A 19709-nucleotide genomic window follows, 5' to 3' on the forward strand; every position below is an offset into this window, starting at 1 on the left:
ACCTTTTAGTCCTTGCTGTTTTTCATCTTCTCATTTGACCTTCTGACTTCATTTCTCATTGTTTCATTGTTTGAAAGTCCAGGTCCGTACAATTAAGTTTCATAGGAAACTTAATGATGAAGGAAACTGAAGGATGAAGAACTGAACTGAGCTGTCTAGAATTTGGCCTTTATAGTAGCAGAGAGTCTAATACTTAATGTACAGTGCATACTGGGCAGAAATTTTGATATTACTTTTGGAAAATATTACCATATTTTAAGCAAATTCTGAGTCTGAGCAGTTTACAGTAGTCTTGTAAGTCACTCATATAACTGAATTTTGCTTCAACAGTGTAGGTCAGGTCTTGGTGATTTGTTTGGTGGTTTCTAAGTGGAGAGGAGATATTACCAATTTCTTCTGCCAGCTGTGATAAAGCATAGAGACCTTTAGTCTTCTGAAGTATTTTTGTACAACTGTTTATTATTTTTCAGTGGCACTTAGAAACCTCAATTGAGGTTGAAGTCTAACTTTGCTAACAGCTCTGTCCTGAATTCATTACAGCCCAATTAAGAGAAGTCTTAAAGATACCAGTATTTTCCTGTGGCAGGAATGGTTTGTGACCTGTTGAGTGACTGTACATCTTGTCTGTGCTAAGGACGAGTATTATGTGTGTATTTATGCACATTAACAGTTGCCTTAGGAGGTGAAGTGTGCTAGGACTTTTGGGGGGGAGGGGGTTGTACCTTGTTACAGTTCTGTGTTCCAATGCGAGCAAAAATTTATATATCCCTGCCCCAAATGCACCCTTGCCCCTTTGCAAATTGCCCTCTGTGCTTGGAATCACAGAATGGTTTGGGCTGGAAGATCATCCAGTTCCAGCCTTCCTGCCATGGGCCCTTTGAATCTGAAGAATGACCCTTTTGCTCTTCAGTTACTTTTGCATTGGCAGTGAGTGGTTGCTACCTTATCATGCTGCTACCTTAGATTTGTAAAAACTACTCTGGAGTTGGTTCCTTTGTTGGTAGGTGCTCCCTTGACCGGGTGCCTGCTGCTGTTACAAAATCTGCTCCCTTACGTAAGGGACACGGTGTGTGGTGCCCACTTTGTGATCGTGCCGCAGCTGACGGGTTTTATTATTGCTTCTGCTGTGGGTATGTTGGCAATGTGTGACATGCGCTTCAGAGCACACTCCTGCCGTGGCTGCGGGGAAAGCAGCACAGCAATTAAGAGCTTCTCTGTTGTCCTACTGTCTTTGTAAAGCTGCGAGAGAAGCAGGTAATGTTGACTGAAACCCAGCAGTTGCCTGTGGTTACTTCATCTGTCTGTTTCTTTGACTCTAAATGGCTTTGTATCCTTGCCTTTAAACAGTGTTACTCAGCAACTGTTTAGTTTTTGTATTAGAATTTGTATGTTAAAGTCAGACAGGTTTTTGTGTAGTTCAGTGTTCCTTAAAGGATATTTTTAGAAGGAAAAAAAATAAGAGGACCACAAAATGTAATATTTTAGGGTGGCTTTATGCTGCAATGTTGCTTGTCCTTCAGAATGCAAAGGGACTGATATAAATTATATATTATATAAATATATATAAATAACTGTTATTTTTATCCCCAGTGGAGGGAAAACGTGTCTTCTTATATTTCTGAGGCAGATGACAAGCTGATGGATGTGTGTAACATTTACTACTTAATGTTCCAGTAGTTTCTAATGCTGCATGTTATTCTGAACATGCATACAAAAACATTGAATCCCTTTTCTGTTTCCCATGTAATGATGTTATGATTGCCTAATTCATAGATGGATATAAATATAACAGTATTTTTCTGTTATGGTATTGTGTAGAAGCCCCCTAAGTTATTTTTCACCTTCAGATAGGTTAATGGCTGCTGGCACTGTGGCAATAAAGTTGAAATGTGAAACCTATGTGTCTCTTGTAGGGTGAAATCAAGAGAATACAGTGCGTCCTCCTAACAAGACAGGACTGTTCTATACTGTCCTCTTTTGTCTGAAGTTTTGAGAGGAAAACCTGTCTAAGACTGCACTGTGGGGAAGTTTTCTCTATATTCTGCATATGTTTGTACTTTGCTTGTATTCATTCACTCATTGACTTATCTAGTGACCATTCCTGCAAAATATCAGTCAAATTTCCATGTAAACAGTGCAAGAGCTTTAAAAATTATCAAATATTGATTTCTTGATTTATTTTCCTTTTTAGTTTTTCTTCCATTCTCCTCCTCTCCCCCCATGAACTCAGTGTTTCCCTAATTGTAAAATATCAAGATATCAAGAACTGGAAGCTGCTGGTTGTCACTGCTGGTTGTCTGTCTGCCTTTCTGCAGGCAGCTGAAAATTGTATTGTCCTCTGGCATACTTTTCCTTTTGCCCCCCCCCCCCCCCAAGTCTGCATGTTCTGTGTTTGTTTATATAGGCACATGCATTCTGTTCTGCATGTTGTCTATAGATCCTGCTTCCTACTTACTCTCATATGCCACTTTACTAACAGGTTGTTTCCTCCCCTTCCAAGCCAATTTTTTCAAGCAAGACAAGATCTTTTTGGTGCAATTTTTCTTCTGTTTCACATATTTGTTACTACATTTCCTTTTAAATGTTTCTAAAACTACTGACCCTGATTTTAATTTTTTCTAAGATTTCATAAAAGTTTCTAAAGTTTATCAAAGCTCTTTTATTTATTTATTTTAAATCTACTCACTTCCCCCCCTTTCAGAGTATAGCAGTTCAACTAATTTGCTGCTTCTGGTTCTTTCATGCTTTGAATATTGATGTTTATCTGTCTATGTGTCAATATCGCAAATAGAAGTAAATTATAGCACAATATGTGTAAAACATATATATTTGTGAAATGTTATGTGGGAAAGAAGAAATAGTCATTTTATTCAGTCAGGCTTGTGTTTCTCTGTCCCAGGTTTTGTGGCATAGCATGGATTTGACATCATCACAACATAATCATCTACAGAATGAACTGATAAAAGAAAGACAAGAAGGTAAACGTTTCTTATTTCACTGTTTTATCTTTGCACTTATAAATATTTTAAGTATAATGAGCAAGGTGTCTTGCTAGTAATGAGCTATCTTCTAATTAGGTTTGTTTTTTTTTCCTGAAGAATTGTGCTTATGGCACTTGTACAGAAAATACAACAGACAGCGCTGTTGTAGTATTCTAGCTATGCCATAAATACTTGCTTTATGTGCATACTCTGTTGCCTGCAATTTTCTTCCAGTGTCTGGCATCTGTCCTCTAGCTGTTTGACTGTGACTGGTTCCAGGGAATGAAGCCATGTCTATGCTCAAGCTATTCAGAAGAGGTTTGTTTGCAGCCTGTCAGTTAGGGAGAACTGGTTATTACAAGCCTGATTTCTGTACAGACAGCCTTAAACCTAACATTCAAATACCTTTAGGGGCTGTTGGCAACTCTTTCTCACAAGCAAGTTCATGGCCGCATGTCTTTCCATATCCTAAAACATCATGAGTAATCTGCTTTATAGGGGTCACCAGAAGTAGACAAGGTTTTAGGGCAAGTGTGTGTGTTGTTTCAGGATGGAGTCTAGTTATGTTCTACAGATGAGTGTGGAAAAAAGAGGTTTTTATTATTTTTCATAATGTTTTTATTCAAAATCTCAGCTGAGTCATAGTCCATATAAAGCCAGACTTTTGGGTTCAGTGTCCGGTTTTGGTTTGTTACCTGTTCAGTGTGGCAAGGTGGTACCCCAAATTGATGGCCCTCTCCAGAAAGCTGGTATTGCACAAGAAGATGGCTGGTAGGGATTGGTAGAGATTGCTGTTCCACAAAGCACTGTTCAAGTGCCAGAATCTGGACCTTTTCTTTGATCAATTCCCTTTCCTATTCCATAATTCTCACTTAGACGAAGAGCTGTGCAATGAAACCTATGCAATGCAGTATGATTATTGAGGGAAGAAATATCTAGAAGAATAAATATTAAAGATAGAATTACTAAAACTAAAATATTGATGACTGTCATTAGGTATTCCGTAGTACATGAGGGCTGAGATAAAGTTGCACAGGCATTTCTATGCTTCTGTAAGCTTGGTTATCTAATATTGATACTCCCCCTCATGCAGGATTTGGGGCAGGGAGGAGTGAGTCTGCATGTAATTTCTTTAGCTTTTGAATTATGAAAATATATTGACTTTTGGGACATTAGATCAATGTATGAAAAATAAGTTAGTAGGGCAGAATCTTCAGAGCAATTGCAGAAATATGTTTCCTCTTAGCTAACAGAGTAACTGTGTTGATAGTGGTAGCAGGTGGCCTTCCTCTAGACAGTGTCTAGAAACACTAGTTTAAGAGGATGAGGAGACATGGAGAATGAGATCACTTTACAGTTTCATCTGATACCAGACTTTGGCATAGTAAATTCTATAACAGGTTCTGGAGGTGAAGGGTGCTGAACCTGCTGCACAGAGATTTATCTGCTTGATATCATTCTAAGCCTGTTCCTTCCTTATTCTTACCCTTTCCTTCTACCACCTTCCCATTCCTATTTCATTAATGGAAAACTAATTTTATTAATCTTCACCTACGTGGTCTCAGTCTCTGTTTCTAGGGGTTCTTATTCTAGTTTGGTTTCTCTGCTAGTTCCAGTCTGAGTTCTTTCTATTCCTTTATATGCCTTCCCCTTTCCTTCTCAGTTGGCTTGTCACAAGTTCTCCAGGTTAAAACTCCTTATTCTTGTTCATGATTCCCATTACTACTGCTTCTCAGCTTACAGGTAGATCCTCAGACTGTCTGATCTTTCCTCTGGTGTCTTTATCCTACTAGTTCTTGACCGCATCTGCATAGTTAGATGTCTCTTTTCTTTCCCGTCATGATTTCTCTCGATCATTAGTTTTAACCGTCATTGTCTAAACTTTTCTGAGATCACATTTTGTCACTCCCATTTTCATTTCTTGGAATGCTAAATTACCACAGTTCTATTATATAGATTCACCCTAAACTAATTTTATCTGAGACAAAAGGAGGAGAGCAAGTTTACAAGGCGTACTTGTCCTTGACACTCCATTGCCTCCCTTCACTTGGCCAGGGCTCAGTTTTTAATCCATAAATATCTGAGAAATTGCTGACCTGGTAACCTTCACATATCTCCTGGCATTCTAGAAGGGACACACTCCTTCCACTCACCCTGCTTGACAGATGTCTTAACTGATGGCAACTAGTGCCATCATTTCAAGTCTCTGGGTGGAGCCTAGAAAGGTGCCTTAAATGGGATGTAGTTGGAATGGAGGCAAGTGAGAAGCAGCATAAGTCCGTTTTAGAAGTTAAGATGGGAAGAGAGAGTAACTTAGTGTCTCTTTCCTATTTCCTGGGTTACTTTTAAAAATACTTATCTTTCTCACTCCCTTAATCGCTGACACTGTTCCATTTACTTCAAAGTCCTTGTTGTAAAATGTGAAAAACATCCTAGGAACAGAGTGTGGAGCCCAAATTTACCTCTTCTCAGTGTGCAACTCATAGCTGGGCTTTTGCTTGCTGCTTATCCTTCTAGCATGATTCTTGCAATCCTGCTTTCCTGATAGCCCACTTCAGACAGTAATGGAGGAATGGGGAAGCACCTGGTTCTGTAGGGCAGTTGGAACATGCCCTTCAGGTAAGTGAGTTGTGGATTTGAATCCTTCTGAGAAATGTCCAGCACTCAGTTCCTCCATGTTCTGAGTGCTTAAATTGCTGAACCATTCTTTATATAGTGGATTCTGCTGGTTAAAAAATGAGCCTATTTATACTATATATAAATTATACTTTTGCTATCTTCTTACCACCTGCCTTTCCTTCTTTCATCTTCCTCTTCTTTTGTCTCTTAGCTTTGAATTAAACCTTAACCTCTCTCTTAAACAAACAAAAACCCTTACAAACAAAACCAGAAGAGCCAGACAACCTCTTCCATTAATTCTCATCTCAAAAGCATTAACTTCCTGCCTCAAGCTTGTGGAAATTGTACCATTAGCTATTATTATTAGCTACCTACATTTCCCCCCCCCCCCCCCGCCAAGATTGACCTGCAATCATAGAATCATTAGGGTTGGAAAGGACCTTAAGATCATCTAGTTCCAACCCCCCTGCCATGGGCAGGGACACCTCACACTAAACCATGTCACCCAAGGCCTCGAACACTGGCAGGGATGGAGCATTCACAACCTCCCTGGGCAACCTATTCCAATGCCTCACCACCCTAACAGGAAAGAATTTCCTTCTTATATCCAATCTAAACTTCCCCTGTTTAAGTTTTAACCCGTTACCCCTTGTCCTGTCACTACAGTCTCTAATGAAGAGTCCCTCTCCAGCATCCCTATAGGCCCCCTTCAGATACTGGATGGCTGCTCTGAGGTCTCCACACAGCCTTCTCTTCTCCAGGATGAACAGCCCCAACTTCCTCAGCCTGTCTTCATATGGGAGGTGCTCCAGTCCCCTGATCATCCTCGTGGCCCTTCTATGGACTTGTTCCAACATTTCCATGTCCTTTTTATGTTGAGGACACCAGAACTGTACACAATACTCCAAGTGAGGTCTCACAAGAGCAGAGTAGAGGGGCAGGATCACCTCCTTTGACCTGCTGGTCACGCTCCTTTTCATGCAGCCCAGGATACGGTTGGCTTTCTGGGCTGCGAGCGCACACTGAAGCCGGCTCATGTCATTTTCTCGTCAACCAACACCCCCAAGTCCTTCTCTGCAGGGCTGCTCTGAATCTCTTCTCTTCCCAACCTGTAGCTGTGCTGGGGATTGCTCCGACCCAGGTGTAGGACCTTGCACTTGTCATGGTTAAACTTCATGAGGTTGGCATCAGCCCATCTCACAAGTGTGCCGAGGTCCCTCTGGATGGCATTCCTTCCCTCCAGCGTATCAACTGAACCACACAGCTTGGTGTCATCGGCAAACTTGCTGAGGGTACACTCAATCCCACTGTCCCTGTCAGCGACAAAGATGTTGAACAAGACGGGTCCCAGCACCAATCCCTGAGGGCTGCCACTCGTTACTGGTCTCCAGCCGGACATTGAGCCATTGACCAAAGCTCTTTGTGTGTGGCCATCCAGCCAGTTCTTTATCCACTGGGTGGTCCATCCATCAAATTGATGTCTCTCCAATTTAGAGACAAGGATGTTGTGTGGGATAGTGTTGAACGCTTTGCACAAGTCCAGGTAGATGACATCAACTGCTCTACCCCTGTCCATCAGTTCCGTAGCCCCATCAGAGAAGGCCACCAAATTGGTCAGGCAGGATTTCCCCTTAGTGAAGCCATGCTGGCTGTCACCAAGCACCTTGTTGATTTTCATGTGCCTTAGCATGCCTTCCAGGAGAATCTACTCCAAGATTTTGCCAGGCACAGAGATGAGACTGACTGGTCTGTAATTCCCCAGGTGAATATCAGAACTCAAATGCTATTCCTTCTGGGCAACAAATTGTCTCCAAACAAAACAAGCCAAAAAAGACTAAAAGAGATAGTGTGGTATGAGACTTGAGTATAATCCAATTAAGGAGTAACTAGAGCTAAACTGCACCTTCACAGCAAATCAGAATAGTCTAAAATATCTCTTCTCTGAATTTGCCTCTTGGCTATGTCATAGTAACTTACTTTTCAGCTCTTTTGTTTGAAAGTGGCAGCATTCAAGTACTACAGTAACCATCAGGTGTACTAATTTGAATTAACATGTCTCAGTTCCTTTTCTTTCTGCTCAACAAGTAGACCTGCTTTTGCTGAAGACATTACTAAACTCAAATGGAAAATTCTTGTGTATAGATAAAACACAAGTTAGAGACACCACTCAAATAATCAAAACATGTTAACTCTGTAGAGAAGTCTGTAACATTCTTCCCTCTCAGCCATGTGCTTGTCTTCCCTGTTTTCATGTTTCTCTTTGCAGTAGCTGCATTTCAACAATAAATCAAGGGCTTCTCAACTGCCACACAAGAAAGGCGGCATGATCAGTGTTTCAAGGTTACTTTCAGGCCCTTTCCTCAAAGAAATATTTTAGATAGTAGTAGTAGTAGTAGTAGTAGTAGCAGGGGAACACTGGCAGGCATTTTGTTGAGTCTCTTCTGTTCTGCTGGCTATGGTATCTAGCACGTTCTGGCATGTTGATATGAGGAAGTAAGAGCTTTCAATGGCACGAAGCTCTCTTGACAGGACAAGGTAAGAGATGTGAAAGATTAGACAATGGCTTACAGTGTCTGAATTACTCACCCAGGGCCTTCCTATCCATCAGGAAATTGGCTGTCGGCCTTTTATAATGTACATTAGACCATCTAATTTAAGAACACAGTCTGCTTTTGTAGTCAAAGGGAAATCATTCAGTTGTTATCTTTAGAGATTAAATAGCTGCTCAGCCAAGACCTGAAGATGTTTTCAGTGACAGACAAACATGATGAAGTAACAAGCAAAGTGCTTGGCACATCCAACTTCATTATGTGTTCATGACATAATCTGACTATGGTACTTCTATTTTCAGCCTTCTAGTGGTTTTGAATGACCTGTGACTTGGATGGGGTTGGGATATCAGTGGTGTGAATTTCAAATTGAAAATATGCCTCTCGAGCCTGAGTAAATGCATAGACTGGCTATTGTGAGCATATCCCTCTCCTGTTCCTGTCTCCCTGTGCTCTGAGCTAAGTGCGTCTTGTCTCGTGGCTGAGAAGGGGCTGCCTGTTCATGGCAGTTTTGTATTTCTGCATTTCAAAGTATAAAGTTTCAGGTGTTATATACTCTGACGTAGTATCTTAGATCAGTCAATGTAATATACCTTGTCATTGCAATCACTTCAGCAGTTTGAGCTTGTAATGGATGTACTAGAATGCCTACACTCGGTTATGTGATCATTTCCTTCTTTTTTCCTTACTTCACCCCTACCTACAATTAACTGTGTAGCTTAGATAAATACTGTTCCATTACTTTGCTTTATATTCTCAGAATGGTGTAGGTTACATCTGACTTCTGGAAAGTCAAGGGTATGATTAGATTTCCTTCCTAACTCCTTTCTTTAAGAGTGCTTAAGCTGTAATGGAATGTAATGAAATAGAAATAAGTGGAATGAAATAAAGACACTAAAGTGATACCACCTGATTCTGGGGACTATTCTTTGATTTAGGATTGTGTATGTTTCCATGGAGCTATCTGTAATGGCTCCTGAGATGTCAGTAGCTCAGAACAAATTAGGAGTCTCCACAGTCCCTTAGAACAGGACCTAATGTAGATTTGGGGCAAACTTCTGAACCAGTGGAAATACCCAGATGGATTCACAGGGCTACCTGCTGAACAGTCCTATCAGTGTAGTAATGTAACTCTTCTCCAGTCATCTCTTATGGTTACAGAACTGATTGCAGATCTATTCCCTTGATAACCTTTCTGCAGGCATCTTCTTGATGCTGGGATATAAAGATAACTATTGCATAGATCTATATAAAAATATATAGAATATATATAGTACATATTATATATATTTTTATGTGTGTGTATATATATAAAAAATAATACATCTTAAATCTTGGATGATTCCAGTTCCATGTGTCCTAAGTGGGGAGATCTGAAGAGTCCTAGCTATCATGATTCTTGGAACTTTCTCTCATGCATTACTCAATTGGTAATGTCAGCACAGGTAGTCCTACTGTATTCATTAAACTCAAGCAATTACTGAGAAGTCTTAGAGAAATCATGTATGTCTTCACACCTGTTGATACGCAGTTCTTAAAATACTTGTGAGTGTAAGTCTAAATGATAAATTTAAAATCTAAACTGTGCAGGTGAGAGTATACTGTTTCTGAAGAAGGGAGAATGTTGCTGTCTTTTGGCTGAACTTTGTCAGGTCAAGCTCATGCTGAAGGCTTGGATTTCATTCCTTTTGCCAGCTGGAGAAGATCCATTGAAGCAGGTGAGAAGCAGAAGACAGCTGGGTCTTGTTTCCGTATTACGTAGGGCTGGGACATGATTTGACCTTGAGGGATTAAGTAGAGTCAGGCCAGGATCTGAAAGAGACTAATCTGTATTTTTTCGCATGTAGGTTGTTTTGATGAATTATTGGTTGAAACTATTGTTTCTGTGTTAATGCTGTTTAATCCATTAGCAAAGTACTTAGAGGATGTTTTGTTACTGTGTGCTATTTGTGATTGAGTCTGAAAATGGAGATATTGACTGCTAGTATATTCTTCACAGCTTTCACATGGAAAGGTCATTTTGCTTCAATTTTTAACCACATTTTAATTCAGGTATTTAGACAATCTTATCTATTTTTTTAATGTAATTTTAATTCAGCCCCCTTATCTTTGCTGCTTTTCCTGCATTTAAAATGATGCTTAACAGTGCCTGTTTCTGTTCCCTTTTTATTCAGTGGAGAATGCATTAATGTAGGCAGTATCATTAGTTATGCAGTGGGAGAATTAACATATGCTATTAATTGATGGAAGATACACAACGAATGTTAAGTTTACTGTTTCCTGATGGAGCTGTACGCTCCCAAGCATAATTTTATGTGTAAAGGGAACAGTTGATCATGTAACAAACAGGAACTATTTCTCACCATTCTAAGCAAAAAGTGTGCAGATAAAGATAACCTAAGGCCCGTTCCTGTTATTTGCTTTGTTAAAGAAAAAGATGCTGCGTTTTGCAGCTTGTTCTATTCTGGCCTGGTCTATCTCCTGCTATTTTCTTTCTACCTTCTCCACTTGAAGGATTTCTCCAACTCTGTCTCAGCAGAATTCACATCTTTTTTTTTTTTCTTTGTTTTTTTTTTTCTAATATAAAACACTTCATTTGACATTTGAATGTGTCAGCAAAATCTTCTGTTTCCCTACAGGATGTTTTGCAGCTTGACGCAAGCTGCTCTAACTAACCTGCCACTGACTTTGTAAATCCAGTCTTCCACATGATTTAGTATGTCTCTTTGAAAACCTGTGTTCGTGTTTCAGTTGTAATAACGACTATTGCTTGCCTTTGAGAATGATTACACTTTTTTCTTAATGATGTGGTTGATATAGTGCAAGATGTGTGCGCAGTATATGACTTTTCTCCCTCAGACATGATATTAACTTAAAATCAAGGGAGTTCAATGAATATGCTCCAAACTTTATTTTTAAAAATGCTGTAAGAGATTAACCTGTTAGGCAGAAATTCTTCAGAAATTTAGACATTCACATTCTATTTCAAGAAGAATTTGGGGCATCCTAGATAGGAACTTCTTTGTGAATATGAATTCAAGACCAAAGGAGCACTCTATTTCACTAACAAAAATAATTTCAAATTGTGTATGTTATCTGAACAGGATCAGACTCGTCTCATCTTGATGTAAATAAGGTTCTAGCACCTGAAGCTCCAGTGGTTAGCAGGTACACATGCTCATGCAAAGAGATGGATAGGCTGAAGAAAATAATTCTAAATCCAGACCTCTTCATATGTGACCTACTTGGTCAAACCCAGGCAAATGAAAAAGGGAGGAACCAGACCTAGCAGACCTTTAAGTCTGACATTTTAGTATGGGTGTTCAAGTAGTACTGCTGAAAATGCCCATCATGTGCTTCCTTTCTTACAAGAATTGAGAGTGAGGTCAGTCAAGCCTCCTCTTTCTTGTTGACCGTATTCTACTGATAAGTGAGCTCTTCTTGTCTTAAAATGCCATTAAAATCCATTCACTGAGTCATAATTCTAAGACTTTTTCTTGCTGAACAAGAGAATATGGACTAACAGATAAATGCTACTTCTGGGAGAATAGCTTCCTATCAGATTTTTACATCTGTTACCAAGAAACTAGTTAGAACAAAGCACCAGCAGAACTTTCTCAATGTTTGCAGGTACTAAAAGACTTAATGTCGCTTGGATTTTGCTTACTCTGCTAATAATTTTCTTGTTCCTTGCTAATAATTTTCTTGTTCCACTAGCTTGTTATTTTTCTGCTCTAACTGCTTTGAAGGCAGTTACAGAAAAAAACTTTCCTCTTGTGCAGTCTCACAAGTAGTTCAGTTATTCTGAAAGATAGAAAGCAGAAAATAGAGGAGTGCCTTTTGCAATATGAAGAGAAACTTGTGTGTAAGTAAGAAAATCTCAGTAGAAGTCTGCACTCCTTATGTTGTCAGCACTTTTTGTCAGAAGCATCAGCATCATGATCATGATACAATTTCTCATTAGGGTTTTGAAGCCTATTGTCATATAATGTCACTGATGCATCACAGACATATTCTCTACAATAATAAGATGTTGTTAAGCGGAAGATAAAAATATAAAAATCAATGTAAACTTCTCCAGATAACCCACCTGGTGGATTCCCAAAAGGATAAGATGGGCAAAGATTTAAATGGTATTACTAATCAGCAGATTTGGGATTCTTAGTTCATGGGTGTGGACAGTTTAGCTCAGGTAGGGAGCAGTGGCCTCCAAACTTGTTTAGCTTGAGTGCTAATCAAGCCGTGAAGTAGAAAGATTGCTGATAAGGTAAGGAATAGGTGGGAAATGTTTATTGAACACTAGAGGGGTAGCTGTAATACTGCTGAAGTTTTATAGATCTGCTGGCAGAAGCTTTGTAAGTTAAGACATTGTAAGTTATGGTTTCTCAACAAAATTGGATTCAAAACAGATATCAAGGGAGGAAGAATCAAGAAAAATGGTTGTAATTGGGAGGTAATAGAAGAAACAGCTTTTTATTTCCACAGCTAGTGCTGATCATAGAACAAGATCAGACTGCTCTAAGCAATCAGAGAAGATTGAAAGCAGGCTATATCTGGTATGCCTGGAAACAGGATGATATATTAAATACACGTAAAATATGTGTAATAAGATAGCTTCATATTAGTTCTTCCATCTGAAAAGATTAATTTTGCCCTGGAGCAGCATTTATCTGGCACTTAACTCATGTTTGTGCAGAGTTCCCTGATTGCAGGCACAATGATGCATGTGTTTTCTCTCAACACTAGAGGCTTGCTGAATATGTGATGGGCTGCCACATGCTACTTATTTCCTAACATCTTAATATCATAGTTTCAGTGTTGACTAATTTAGTTGTTATCTTTATAAAATTATACTGTTGTGGTCTGTGCTTTGTTTCTTTCTCCTTCTACAACAAAGAAGAGAGAGAAACTTTGTGAATAGGTTATGGCTATTAAAGTATTGAGGCATATGGCAGAGCAAATAACAACGCTTGAGGCCATCATGTCTTGTGACTGCAGTGGTTTGAGGGGAAAGAATATGTGAAGAATCTTCAGTAGGCCAATGTGGTTTATATTGATGAGAACATAAATATTTTGATTTTTAATAGACATTGGACCTGCAGTTTCTTTGCAGATCCCAATCTGTGATTTTGATGGGAATTTACAAGTTTAGTACAGAAATTTGGCTTTGGATGAGGTGGTAACCCAGTTACTTATATCTCTAGCATGCTTTCTAGGAGGTGTAGCTGGTAAACATGTTTTGCTCTAGCTGATTTGCAGAGGTGAAAGCAAATTTCCTGTGAAAAGTTGGAATAATTTTAGACTTTGCTTAAGAAAATACTCTAGACAGCTTCACTTTTTGTTTTCAATTTACTTTTTAACATTGTGTTGCAGCTTTGTGTTATCCAGGGTTATGTTAGCTCTCATAAATATCCTTTGCTTAGCAACAGGGATGGCATTTGGGATATCAAGCCAACTGGAAAGAATACCTCTGACAGGGCTCTGTTAGGGTGGGTGGATAAGCTTTCCTGACAACACTAGTTCTTTTGCTGCTGTCATAACTTGTGTTGCTAGGATCTGTTTCACAAGTCTTGTGATAGACTTCTAAATGATGCTGTGGCTTCTTTTGTTTACTGTCAGAAAGAAACACAATGTGGAGAAAGTGAGCAGTAAAAGAATATGTAAAATAATAAAAAATCTGTGCACATAAGACCATGAGTGTCTGTACTAGGGCAGCTGTTCTTGAAGGGAAAAAGAAGTTAAATTTCCTTTGGATTGCTGAAATGGAAAGCAATATATGGTAACATTTCATTTCTCTACTTTTTAATGAACTTGGTTTCTTCAGCAAAACAGGAAAGAAAGTATTTAGTCATAAACTGAAAACATAAATTAGAATTCAGATTTCCCATGTTTGATACTCACCATTAATGAATGTATTTTCATTCACAGATGTAATTCGCATTCTTGCTTCTAAATCAGGTTTTCATTATAAATTGGTAGTTTCATTATGAGTCCACTCAGCCTGCTTGACCTTTCATGCTTTTACTTCCAGGGGAAAAAGAAGATGAACAGATAGTTGCAGAAATCATGAGAAGGCGTTTTTTTCCTGCTGTTATAACTCATAAGACCTGGGAAGGCTTTCACTTTGCTGGCCATGAGATAAGAATTACAGAAGCCATTGATTGTTATGGGGCAGTCGTCTGGCCATCGGTACAATATTTATGCGGTATTGTTATTTCATAATTTTGGAGTCTTCTAGCATTTTTAATTTCTTTTGCCTGATAAATATGTTTTGTTGTATGTTGTGAACCTAAGGAATACCTTCTGTGCTTCTCTGTCTCCATTCTGCAAATCCCAAACCTGAATTTAGCTTGGTTTCCTATGGATTCCTGGTTTTCAGAGCTTAAATGGTATTTCTTGTTTGTGCTTCTCTCATACAAGCTGTATGATCTTGTGTCCCCTTCTCACCTACCAGGAACTTTTGATCCTATTTCATCCAAATTAGAAGCACATTTTGAAGGAAAAAGGGCAGTCTTATGATGATCACATTTCTATACATTCTGTAAATAGCTGTACAGCAGGCAGAACCAGGTTGGGGAAACAGCTGTGATATGAGTTCATAAGGTATTAGGACTCGTAGAAGCTACTCAACATACTGATATGGGAAAAAAAACTTACCTTGTAAATATGTAGACATGGGAAAAGGTTCAGTTGGAGCTTTCAGTTTCTTAAACAGCCAGAAACCTAGTGGGAGAGAACCATTGTCCTTAGCTATTGATATAAGAACCATCAACATGCCAACCATAGAGTCCTCTTCAGAGTTTTGATCTGTATAATACAACCGCCTGTTTCAAAATAATGAAGAATGAAAGAAGCTGCTGTGTTCAGGGAGGTGCCAGGATGCACTATTGACACTTGTGGCATCCAGAGAACATTCCTGAAACAGAATCGTCTTCAGTACGCCCCATAGGAAGGAGAGAACTAAAACCCAGGGGGCTCCATTTCTGTCCCAGTGGTATCAGCCTTCTAGGATCTTTAAGAAATATGGCCATAGTACAACTGAGGACATTTAGCATTCTCTGCTGTTTTGAACTCCAAAAAATTTTCTTTGTCTTAGCAGACCTGGACTAGTCATTTATACTATATCTTTTAGCAGCCCCAGTGCAAGTCTTTCCTATAAAGGTTCAGCCAGTTTAGCTGTGGAAGGAAGGCAACCATTCTTTCTGTGTCTTTTCATGTTCTGCCTTCTAGTCCCATCCAGCAGTATTTGAACCCTTCCAGAAAATGTCAGTCAAATTGAGAGAACAGAAACTTTAAGGAAAATAAAGTTTCTGCATGTTTCATGGGAACGAGGGCAAATTTCAAAGTTTCCATAATTTAACCCTCAGAAATACTGATCCTCTGCCCGCAGTTTCTACAACAGAATATGGCAAAACTCCAAGAGAAGAAATTATAGGAATATATGGAGCTAACAGGAAATCTTAATATAATATGGTTTTAAATGTCAGCCAAACATCAGACACAATCTTTAGGTAGCTGGCTTTAATTAGTCCTGGTTCTCACAGACATATTTCTATATCAAAGCTTTGTTGAATGTGAGACATATGGAAGTTCACATAAAAAACCCTACTCTTTTTTGCTCTGAATTAAGAGGTAGAAAGCAAAAAACTTGTTTGCATTTCTAGCATGTTAACATTAGGTCAATAGTACTCCTGTTCCTTTCCTTCTACATCTTAATTGGTTAAAAACAAAACTAAGTGTGTCATTTTATTGTGCCAGACCAAGCCACTAGTAATTGGCTTTCCAAATGATCATCTGTATTGCAAGAAGTTCTGGCAACCATCATATGTATTTGTCAATAGAGACTGTATAATTATCAAAGTCTGTGAAAAACTGTGGGAGACAAGCTGGAATCTATCTTTGCAAGAGCAATAAAGTTAGAAACTTCTATTTCAGCAGTGAACTAAAACTCACTGGTCAGTATGAGACAGGGCAGAAAAGGTGAAGAAGCTTCTTAATGACAGTTTATAAATGCATATATGAGGAGTCTGTTCTTTGGCTTTGCTCTGACAGTTTGCTAAGCTTAACAAGGAAAGCACATAGAAACTGAAAACAAACTGAACTGGAAGAAAAGGGGTAAATCTATTGGTCCTTTTTGACTCATTAGGTATTTAATTATTGTTGGAAATAATTAACTGTTGGAAGAGTTTAACAAGGGTTGTGGATTTTCTCTCACAAACGGTCCTTATATCAAGATGTCTTTGGGAAGCATATGTCTTAGCTTGACCAAAAGTGCAGTTATAAGCAGGATCTGGTGACTGGAATTCTATAGCTCATGTTATGCAGCATGACAGACTATTTAACTGCAATTGTTCCTCCTGGCTGTAATGCTTTGTAAGCCTATACTGAGATGTGTTGTGGCACTTATTTTGTGAGCCTAAAGAGCTCGGCAGTGCTTGAATTATTATTGCTCATTTGAACAGACAAGAATTTTTTTGTATGCTTTTAAATGACAATGCATATTTAGTGAAGGAATTTATTTCATTAATTTGTTCAGTGTGTTCATGGATTCCCTCCCCTACAGGCTCTTGTTCTATGTTATTTTTTGGAAACTAATTCTAAACAATGCAATTTGGTTGACAAAAATGTGATTGAAATTGGAGCTGGAACTGGGTTGGTCTCCATAGTAGCCAGTTTACTGGGTGAGTACATGCCATCGCTCTTATGCTCTTGGAAACATCTCTCAGGTGAATACTGGATGGCAAAGGAAGTGGGTCATTTCTTCTAAGAGACTTGTTTGAAAGCTTTCAAGAACAAGAAAAAGTAAGTTCCAAAAGGCTTGTTTGGAAACCAGTCTGTAAAGCTGTGAGTGACTCTATTGATGCGATAAAGGGGGTCCCAGTAGATGATGATGTCATTAACAGTGTTAAACAAGGCACCAAAATAAGAACCTGTGGCCTCTCAGGATGTGAGTGGCAACCAGATGAAGCCAGATGTAGGCTTGAGCAATGCACCACCTTCCATTGCCCAAACAGTTCTTTGGTTGCCAGGTCATTTTCGTTCCATTCGTGTTGAGCATTTTCTTTCAGCAGCTGATCAGCAACTTAATTTTTCTGCTACAAACACTGCTGTGTTTTCTCTCATGGTAGCCTATTTTCTCTCATGGTAGCCTATTTTCCCTCAAGGGTGATCCAGTTCAGTGACTTCTGCATTTTAACAGACTTTTAGCTTTCTGTAGTCTGGGAAAGCTGATTTGTATGTGAAAAAGAAAGAACCCAAGGCAGTGCTTAAATCTCATGCTGACTTCTTGGAGTGGGTAACTGGCATTTTTCAATCCCTAGTTACTCACTGTACTTTTAACCAATATGATATCAAGATCTAGTATCTGATTTCTCCCCACTCATCCCCAATTGCATTCAGCTGGCAATCTGTAAAGTAGAACTACTGGGAACCAAATCTTTATTTTAAGCACAATGGCTAAGAGTTATTTGGATTATTTGCATTGTTCTGTTCCCCTGGGAGAGCTATGTGCTAAAGGCAGTTACTTGTCCATGTAGCTTTCATTTATACCATATCTTTTACTCAAGTCTTGAAGTGTACTCAAAATTTGTTTGTTTTCTCTCTGTCACAGGTGCGCTTGTGACTGCCACTGATTTGCCAGAACTGCTTGGAAACCTCCAGCACAATGTTCTCCGAAATACAAAGATGAAATGCAAGCACCAGCCTCATGTTAAGGAATTGTCTTGGGGAGTTGATCTGGAAAAGAATTTTCCTAGGTCTTCCTGTCACTTTGACTACATTATGGCTGCTGATGTAGTTTACCACCATCCCTTCCTGGATGAGCTCCTCCTAACTTTTGATCACTTGTGCAAGAATGACACTGTTATTCTGTGGGCTATGAGATTTCGGCTAGAAAAAGAGAACCAATTTGTTGGCAGATTTCAGACACTGTTTAATTTAGAGGTGCTTTCTGATTTCCCCAGTTTGAACATAACCCTGTATAAGGCGATGAGGAAAAGCAGGATGACAACCAGACCTTTCAAACTCATGGTCTAAAAGAGAGGGAGGTGACAGCTTCAGCTGTTCTCCAGCTTGTTCTCTTTCCAGTAATTTCCACCCTAGTAGCTGGTAACACCTGCATGAATGACATTTTTAGAATTAGGTAAAACAAAACATCAGATTCTTAGTGCATCCCTAACAAATTCCTAAATTCAATTTGCTGATACATTTCTTCTGCAGATGAAGCTATCTTTGACATTTTCTTGACTTCTATGTGCTAAGCTGATGCTACTAATAACTTTTGCAAGTCTTACCTTTATTGTTATGGTTATGTAATGAATATTTTCATTAGCTTTCAATTGCAGCTTTGCATGGTGTCTCTATAAGATCAAGTGATCATTTAAAACTTGAGACTATGATAAATCTTTATATTTAAAAATTGTGGTGTTAAATGTGATCTTTCCCTCTTCTCACTATTGTGTGAATCCTTCATTTGAATAGCCTTTAAAGCATATTAGCTGAAAAAAACCCACCACCTGGGAAATATACTGTCATAACAAAGGGACAGAATGTATTAGTTACCATTTGATTTAATGATTATGCTTTTTTCCCCCTCCATTTTTTATTTAGATTCGGGGATTCTTCAACAGACAGCTGCACACACAGAGATTTAAATGTCTTTTTGCTTGAACAAAGGTCTTGGATAAGGAAAGTACAGCATATCACAAAGTGCCCTTTGTAAAGACCTTAAATTCTTGGAGGTCTGCTTCTCCAAAAATAGACAGTTATCTGGACCTCAGGGAACAACAGTGGAAAAAGGACAGTGGCCATCCAAAGAAGTTTTGCACTGCCAGCTGGTGGTGTCTGGAGGTAGGAAAATAAACCAGCCTGACACAGTGCAGCTGAAGCATGGGCAGGCTTGGATGATAATTTGGTTTTGTAGTGTGAGAAAACAACATGCTTTTCTCCTAGCCAATCAATACTGTGTGTTCCTGTTCTCAGTGCTCAGATTAATGTCCTTAGAAGTCTATCAGAGAACTTTCTTTTGGAAAGATTAATAAAATTATTCTTTGTACACTGCATATTTTCTGATTCTGTTTGTAATTGAGTGTGAGATACCTTCAAATCCCTTGCAGACTTGAGAAGAAAACCTGTCTCATGTGCTAATGTCTGGGTACTAATGTAACCACCTCTGCTGCATGCAATTGCTCTAGTAACATGAGGACTCTGGGCCTTGTCAGTCTTCACTGGTTTAGTTTCTATTCACAGTTCCTCCAGGAATTTTTTATTTATTATCAGATTTGAGCATACAAAATTTTTTTTCCATGCTGTGTAATAGAAATAATTCAGTTTAAGTGAATAAAGAAAACATGGATTTCTGCCATTTCAAGATTTTCTCTCCCTGCTTTCTTCCTCCTAACTCACTTGCAACCATCAAAGCCACTGCAATTGGAATTCTAATCCTTTCATCCCAAAGGGCATCTCTGTTTACAAATGTTTCATGGATAAATGGATTGGCGCTGTAATTAGTGAGAAACAGCAGAAATATCCTGTGAACTCCCTAGTGATGAGGGCTAAAGAG

General features: G+C 38.9%; 1 protein-coding gene across 6 annotated transcripts; it reads left to right on the top strand.

Annotated features, from left to right (window-relative positions):
• Positions 1-126: 126 nt before the first annotated feature.
• Positions 127-19209, top strand: LOC134166750 (protein-lysine methyltransferase METTL21E-like). 6 transcript variants are annotated; one of them, XM_062624722.1, is made up of 6 exons: positions 127-1254; positions 2900-2978; positions 9740-9867; positions 14181-14338; positions 16713-16830; positions 17760-19209. In XM_062624722.1, exons 4-6 carry the CDS (start codon positions 14216-14218, stop codon positions 18182-18184), a joined length of 666 nt encoding a protein of 221 aa, XP_062480706.1. In that variant the 5' UTR covers positions 127-1254; positions 2900-2978; positions 9740-9867; positions 14181-14215; the 3' UTR covers positions 18185-19209. The 6 variants fall into 6 exon arrangements, with proteins under 6 accessions (XP_062480706.1, XP_062480704.1, XP_062480703.1 ...); XM_062624721.1 differs by lacking the exon at positions 127-1254 and adding an exon at positions 8452-8543 and having other exon boundaries at positions 2907-2978; XM_062624720.1 differs by lacking the exon at positions 9740-9867.
• The last annotated feature ends 500 nt before the right edge of the window (positions 19210-19709 follow it).

Source organism: Pezoporus occidentalis, unplaced genomic scaffold (assembly GCF_034315485.1).
Source record: "Pezoporus occidentalis ecotype Australia unplaced genomic scaffold, CSIRO_AGI_Poc_V1 ctg27, whole genome shotgun sequence".
In the NCBI taxonomy this organism is placed as follows: Eukaryota; Metazoa; Chordata; class Aves; order Psittaciformes; family Psittacidae; genus Pezoporus; species Pezoporus occidentalis.

Coding starts and splice junctions, on each gene's coding strand:
- LOC134166750 (XM_062624718.1), top strand. CDS start 2,837: ATGTTATGTGGGAAAGAAGAAATAGTCATTTTATTCAGTCAGGCTTGT. Junction 2,979..14,180: donor GATAAAAGAAAGACAAGAAG/GTAAACGTTTCT, acceptor TTTTACTTCCAG/GGGAAAAAGAAGATGAACAG. Junction 16,831..17,759: donor CATAGTAGCCAGTTTACTGG/GTGAGTACATGC, acceptor TCTCTGTCACAG/GTGCGCTTGTGACTGCCACT.